Consider the following 7,222-nt stretch of genomic DNA (forward strand, 5'->3'; position numbering starts at 1 on the left):
TCTCCCGGTAGTCTCTCAAGTGATTCGGAAATGGGAAAAAATAAAAGCCAAGGTCAGAAAGATGTCACCATTTGAACAAGCTGTCAAGTAGCCTCCTAGGAGACATGTTCAGATGACCTCTGCCTGAGCAGAGTGAGTCATCCGGCCGGGAGGAGGGTCGGTGCTCTGTGAAGCCGACCAGGGGCTGGGGGCCACTCTCTTCTGTTGTCTCTGGGGAGAAACACACACCTCTTTTCCTTCCTATTCTCTCCACACTTCTAAACTGCTGCGAGAGGGTCAAGATTCTTTACATCTTATGATTTCAAAATAGATTGATAATTTGGCTGAGGCACTGGGGAACGGGGCATTATGGAGTGGAGTTGAGGGGGCAGGTTCCTCCAGGAGTTGTGGCATGAGCCAGCCAGAGAGCTCTAAGCAAAACCAGCTCCCTGCCAGGTTCATGGGCGCAGGCTTGTATCCCAGTGACTCCAGGGGCTAAGGCAGGAGAACTGCAAGTTCAAGACCAGCCTCAGCAACCCAGCGAAGCCCCAAGTAACTTCATGAAGCACTGTCTCAAAAAAGGGGTGGGGGAGCCCTGGGGATGAGGCTTCGTGGTCAAGTGCCTCTGGATTCAATCCCCAGGACAACAACAACAAAAAAATACAGCTCCCCTGCTAATAGGCTTCGTTGTCCCTTGGAAAGTTTCACATAGCATCGATTTTGTTGGATGTTAACATGATGGGGATTCCCAGTAATTTCATTGATGCTGAACATTTTACTGTGGGCTGGTGGATATTGTGAGAATAGCAGATGCAGTGAACTGTATGGTACAAGCAATCCTCACATCATAAAGCTTGAATTTAAAAAATAAAATGGAACAACAAAGGAAACCGTGCATGGCTGTGGGTTTATGCGAGGATGACGGGAAAGGCCACACTACAGTCTGTGACCAGTTGGGTGAGGTCTTGAAAATGGGTGGTAGAGACAGGTGCTTTGGAGAGTTGACATTTTAATATAAATGTCAAAAAGAACACAGTGACAGGAGGAGAAGACCTGGCGATACCAGTGGTGACAGCGTCTCCAGCCCAGGAGGAGCCGCTGTGCCTGGAAGAGAGGCAAGAGCCTGTGGAGGGCAGGGAGCAAGTAGGGACGAGGACCTGGGGCCACCTGCTGCAGCCAGGGGATGGGGCCCAGTTGAGGTCACCTGGTGATGGCAGCTATTGGGGGTTTTAAGAGAAAGAGTAAGAAAGCAGGTGCAGAGTCTAAAAGTACTCACTGCTTTACGGACAGCACAGAGATCAAAAGTGGTCCCTGAGGAAGCCATCATACAGCATTGCACCTGCTCAGTAGAGATGGTGGCTTGGCCCTGGAGGAGGCAAAGGGCAGGAATCCAGGGATTGATTTGTGAAGGCTTTGGAGGTCAAGATAAATTGGATAATAAATGGACAGAATGGTGAAGGAATGAAAGGAATGAATTATAACTGTATGTAAGACTTGATATTTAGTATATAAAACCAGCCACAGAATATGTTGATAGTTTCTCAAGATGATTTCATTGGTTTGTTTCATGCATATGATGTGTTTGTTTAAATGAAAATCTACTTTGCACGCTGAAAGTAGTGGTTAGCATGTAAGGGCATGTAAGAATTTTAAGAAAGTGTAGGTGTGCCCTGTTTTCATCAATTCATCTTTCAGTAATCCTCTAAAGCTACTGAAAAGCATATCAACCATAATTGCCAAGTAAACATGAGTGGCTCACATCTTTATGTTCTTACATTGCTTTAACCAAATATAGGGTTGATTGAAGATAATATGTTCATGAATGTCTCTTGGCTGACTGAAATTTAGATTTGGTCCCTAAAATGGAAAATACAAGGATCTTAAAAATATATCTTATGTGTGCATGAATGTGTGCATTTTCCAACTGACGGGTACTGGAGGGAGAAGGAAGGGACCAGGCTGTGATTTACTCTGCAGGCACCATTTATCTCTGTGGGTGAGGAAAGGTGAGAGCAGCTACCAGTGCAGTACAGAGATTAAGATAGGCAGTGTTAAAAGATGAAACTGAAAGGTACTGAGAATTATGCACAAAGAATTAACATAACTTTTGGCCATTAGGAGATTCCTGGTATTGCCAGAAGAGGAAAATGAAAGACAAACTGGCAGGATTATGAATGAACCCTCTTCATAAATACAGGTGGTTCTATGACTTATATTATGTGTGTGTATATGTGTATAATCTAAATGTACAACTTTCCATAAGATAAGAGTAGAAAAATGTTTATTAGCATTTAAAAAAAGACAACTTTATGGAGAAACCTACCAAGTATTTAAGAAACAGATAATTCCAGTAATTTTTAAGTTTTTAAAGAGTATTTAAAAAGAAGTAAAACATCCATTTTTTTCCAAAACAGATATTACAATGATTATAAATCCTGCCAGGATTGGATTATAAAAATCAGATCAGACAAATATATTACATAGTGTGTATGGTAGGTGTCCCAAAATGATTTTTGAGTGAGTTAAAATATTAACTTCAAGAAGGCTGAAATGAGATAACATAGTTGACTTCAAGCATTTGAAGGGTTTCCACATGGAAGACACTTGTTCTCTTTACTTCATTAGGTAGTATTAGGATCTTTTAATGTCTGGAGTTGTTCAGATTTAGACAACTACCTCATGAAGCACTGACCCTTCCTTGTTTCTTTTTGTAGCACTAGGGATGGAACCCAGGACCTTGAGCATGCTAGGCACGTAATTGATTACAGAGCTATATGCCCAGCCCCTTCTTGCTCTATAATAATTTAAAGCAGAATATGAACATATTGTAGGATGCTATAAATGTTTTCAAATGACTTTTAGGCTGTAATCCTTACAGGATTTTATTATGGTTTGATCTCCATTGTCCTTCACAAGTGTATATACTAAAGGCTTGGTCCCAGCTGATGGCACTACGTCTAGGAGGTGGACAATGTAGAATGTAGGGCCTAGTTGAAGGAAGTGAAGTCATTGGGTTTGTGCCCTTGAAGATTATACTTGGACTCAACTCCAAACCATCCCTTTCTGTCTCTTTCCTGGCAGCCATGAAGTGAGCAGTTGGTTCTACTACATTCTCTTTGCCATGATATTCTGTCTTACCACAAGCCCCAAACAACAGATCCAAGCCACCATGGGCTGAAACCAGGCAGAAACAAATCTTTTCTCCTTTTAAGGTGATTTTTCTCAGAAAATCTGATTAATATAGATTCTAAAGAATCACTTCAGAATTAGGAGAGGGGTGAAAGTAAAAGAATAGAAAAAAGCTAATCAAATAAAATTTTAATCCCCAATTTTTCATCTGTAATAATAGTTTTAACATTCTGGTATTTCTGCTACAGTATAGAATCAATAAAGATTCTTTCAGGGCTGGGGATGTGGCTCAAGCAGTAGCATGCTGGCCTGGCATGCACAGTGTGCTTGGTTCAATCCTCAGCACCACATACAAATAAAATAAAAATATTGTGTCCACTGTAAACTAAAAAATAAATATTAAATCTCTCTCTCTCTCTCTCTCTCTCTCTCTCTCTCTCTCTCTTAAAAAATTTCAAAAAGAGTCTTTTACATTTAGATTTGATGAGGACATACATAGCATGTGTGCTTGCTCTCTCTCATGCTCTTTCCTCCACTCTCTGTCTCTCTCCCTGTGCACACACACACTCACACATTGCTTGCTTCAACCTTGGGCAGTAACAGCTGTGTCTCTGCACCACACCTTCCACGGTAGTGCCACTCTCAACCCCTGAGGGGAGAGAAGGGTGTGACTGCAGGGTGGACCGCCTGTCCCAAAAATCCTGTGAGACTCCAGGCCCAGAGGGCAGAGGCAGAAGCAACAGGGTTAGATCAGAGTCCCTGAGCCTTCCCATTGTCCAAGTCCACTCTGGCCTGGAGGATACTGAAGATTGGCAGCTGCCAGGTGCAAGGGATGTGTCAGAATTGATTTGAGGAGGGGCCTAGAAGAACACTGCTCAGCCCCTGGAGGAGGTTTCTCTTATTCTGTGCCCTTGCCCTTGTCTGGGACCATTCTCTTTGGACTGCATCAGGGCCACAGTGTGCATGCCCTGGAGGGAAAGGGAGGGCAGGCCAGAAAAGCAGCCCAGGTGTGAGAGAGTGGCAAATGGGTTAAAATCCTAGTGCAGGCTTTCAAAGGCTCAGGGTCCTTCATTTCTTTGGGCTCTAGGATTTAATGCTGTCTCTGCCAAGTACCCAGGTTGTGCCAGTAGGGCAGAGAATTGCCACAGCCACCTCCAACAAAGCATTTTTGGGTTTCCATGCCTGTGGGGCTCCTCTACTTCCAGTGACTATGAGAGCAGATGAGATTTGGGGGAGAAATAGTGCCTTAAACTAAGTAAAACTGCAAATGTGTTCCATTTTAAGGAAATGGGAAGGAAGAAGCAGGGCTGCTGCCAGAGGCCTCTGCACTGGAGCCATGTGAAAGAGCAGGGGCAACATCCATCTGGGTTCACAGGTGCAGGGTGAGGGTCTGCGCAGACACTTTATGTCCTAGGGGAGGTGGCAGGAGTATCTTCAGGGCAGCTTGGGGTGGCTGGATAAACCGAGATCAGTCTGGGAGGCTAGGAGCCCATCTTCTGGCATCACCCTCCACAGCCTTGTTAGCCAGATATCCTTTTGGAATCCTTGAAGCTGTCTTAGGACAGGACATCTGCTGATGAGGGTTTTTTGTCCTGATTCTGTGTTGCCCCCTGTGAGTGGCCTCCTGTGCCTGAATGTCAGCTTCCAAACACTTGGGGTCACTGGGCTGTGGGGATTTCCTGGTTGCTGGGCCAGTGACCTGGTTGTAGAGCAGAGGGTATATCACTACCCTGGGATGCTCAGGCCTTCTTTCTGTACATGAAGCCTGGGTTGGACAACCAGGAGGGGATCCTACAACCACCTCTATCCCCTACCTCCCACAGAGGGAGCTGCCAGGCCTCCCACAGTCTTCCTTGTTGGGATTCAGGAGTGGGCCACCTGTTAAGTTTTGAGGCTGTGGAGGTAGGCAGCAGGTGTCTTCCATAGTTAGGGACTCTGTTCCATGCTTTCCTAAGGAGGGCCTGATTCAGCTGCATGTCCTCTGTGGGTTCCTGGTCCCTCTTTGGGGGTGGATGTTATGCAACAGTTTCCCAAGTGGAGAAGAGCCAAGATGAGGTTTTGCATTTCTGCTAAAGAGGAGAAGCTGATTGCTTCTCCTGGACAGTTGCAGGTGACAGGTCATTGAGTAATATGTATCCCCCTTCATATTTGGGGATAGGCCCTTTGTCCCTAAGGTAATGCTGAGGTGGGTGAAGCTGTTCTAGTGCAGCAGACATGGTCAGGATAACCAGTATATCTTATGTTGGACACTATTGGTTGGAGGAGCCATAATTCCAACCTTGGAATGTTCCTGCTTTGGTTTCTGAAACAGTTGTCAAGGCCACTTGGCACACATTGACTCTTATCCTGGATCCTGCAGAAGTTGCTATGTGTAACATGGAGTCACTTTGAGTAACCCATGGTAGACTGAATCTTGGCTAGTCACCACCTGTGGCAAGTGACAGAACTGCCACCTACATAGAGGAAACAAGTCAAGTCTGGTGTTTCTTTGGCCCTGTACCATGTTGATTTCACACTCTGAGCACAGCCAGGCTGATGGTGTCTGAAGAAGACAGCCAATGAAAGATAGAAAACCAACATTGTGTCTGTCTTTGGACACTGTGTCAATGAGACTCTGGCTGTTTGTTTATGATTGATTGATTGATTTCTTTTCTCCTTTATTTGTGAGACACCTCAGAACTTGGGCAAAACTGCTGGGCCTTATTAGGACCCCAGAAAAATGTTTTGACTGGAAGTCGAGGTTCCCTGATGAGTGATTTCTCTCACCCATCTCTCTGGGTTGCTGTAGGTCCTTCTCACTCCCCCTACCATTGATATGCATCTCTTTGACTACACAGAGCCAAGAAACTTCTCTGACATTAACTGGCCATGCAACAGCAGCAACTGCATCCTGATTGATACAGTGCACTGCCCAACCATGCCCCACAAAAGCATCCTACTCTACACACTTTCCTTTATTTACATTTTCATCTTCGTGATCGGCATGATTGCCAACTCTGTGGTGGTCTGGGTGAACATCCAGGCCAAGAACACAGGCTATGACACCCACTGCTACATCTTGAAACTTGCCATCACGGACCTGTGGGTGGTCATCACCATCCCCGTCTGGGTGGTCAGCCTGGTGCAGGACAACCAGTGGCAAATGGGTGAGCTAACCTGCAAGGTCACGCACCTCACCTTCTCTGTCAACCTCATTGGCAGCATCTTCTTCCTCACATGCATGAGCATCGACTGCTACCTCTTCATCATCTACTTCACCAGCACCTCCAGCCGCAGGAAGAAGATGGTGTGCCACATCGTGTGCGTTCTGGTGTGGCTGCTGGCCTTGTGCTTGTCTCTGCCCAACACCTACTACCTGAAGACTGTGGTGTCTGTTTCCAACAACGAGACCTACTGCTGGTCGTTCTACCCTGAGCACAGCATCAAGGAGTGGCTGATCGGCATGGAGCTTGTCTCTGTTGTCTTGGGCTTCATTGTCCCCTTCTCCATCATCACTGTCTTCTACTGCCTACTCTTCAGGGCCATCTCAGCTTCTGGTGATCAGGAGAATCAGAGTATCCGGAAGGTCATCTTTTCCTATGTGGTGGTCTTCCTTGTGTGCTGGCTCCCCTATCACGTGGCAGTGCTGCTGGACATCTTCTCCATCCTGCACAACCTCCCCTTCACCTGCCAGCTGGAGAACACGCTCCTCACAGCACTACATGTCACACAGAGCCTGTCCCTGGTGCACTGCTGCATCAATCCTGTGCTCTACAGCTTCATCAACCACAAGTACAGGTACAAGCTGATGAAGGCCTTCACCTTCCAGTATTCTGCCCAAATAGGCCTCACCCGGCTCACCAACACCTCCAGAGTGTCAGAGACAGAGTACTTGGTGCTGGAGCAAAACTCCAAATGACCTGCTGTGCAGAGGCCACGTCATGGAGCTTGTGAACATGGCTTATGGTCTTCATAAGAGAGCAAGGGAGCTTTGGGTCTTGATGACCAAGTGACATGAAGAGGAGAAGGCGTCATAGAGAGTAAGATGTCACATTGTGCATCTTACTCTCTATCCAGTGCTGTCTGTCAAAGTCAGCTTCAGGAAACACTTGACTGGACATCTATACAACAGAAC

General features: G+C 46.0%; 1 protein-coding gene across 1 annotated transcript; it reads left to right on the top strand.

Moving 5' to 3' along the window:
• The first annotated feature begins 897 nt into the window (after nucleotides 1-897).
• Nucleotides 898-7,006, top strand: LOC144373708 (atypical chemokine receptor 3-like). The gene is made up of 2 exons (XM_078036731.1): nucleotides 898-936; nucleotides 5,897-7,006. Exons 1-2 carry the CDS (start codon nucleotides 898-900, stop codon nucleotides 7,004-7,006), a joined length of 1,149 nt encoding a protein of 382 aa, XP_077892857.1.
• Nucleotides 7,007-7,222: the final 216 nt, after the last annotated feature.

This window comes from Ictidomys tridecemlineatus, unplaced genomic scaffold, assembly GCF_052094955.1.
Source record: "Ictidomys tridecemlineatus isolate mIctTri1 unplaced genomic scaffold, mIctTri1.hap1 Scaffold_46, whole genome shotgun sequence".
In the NCBI taxonomy this organism is placed as follows: Eukaryota; Metazoa; Chordata; class Mammalia; order Rodentia; family Sciuridae; genus Ictidomys; species Ictidomys tridecemlineatus.

Coding starts and splice junctions, on each gene's coding strand:
- LOC144373708 (XM_078036731.1), top strand. CDS start 898: ATGACGGGAAAGGCCACACTACAGTCTGTGACCAGTTGG. Junction 937..5,896: donor TACAGTCTGTGACCAGTTGG/GTGAGGTCTTGA, acceptor GGGTTGCTGTAG/GTCCTTCTCACTCCCCCTAC.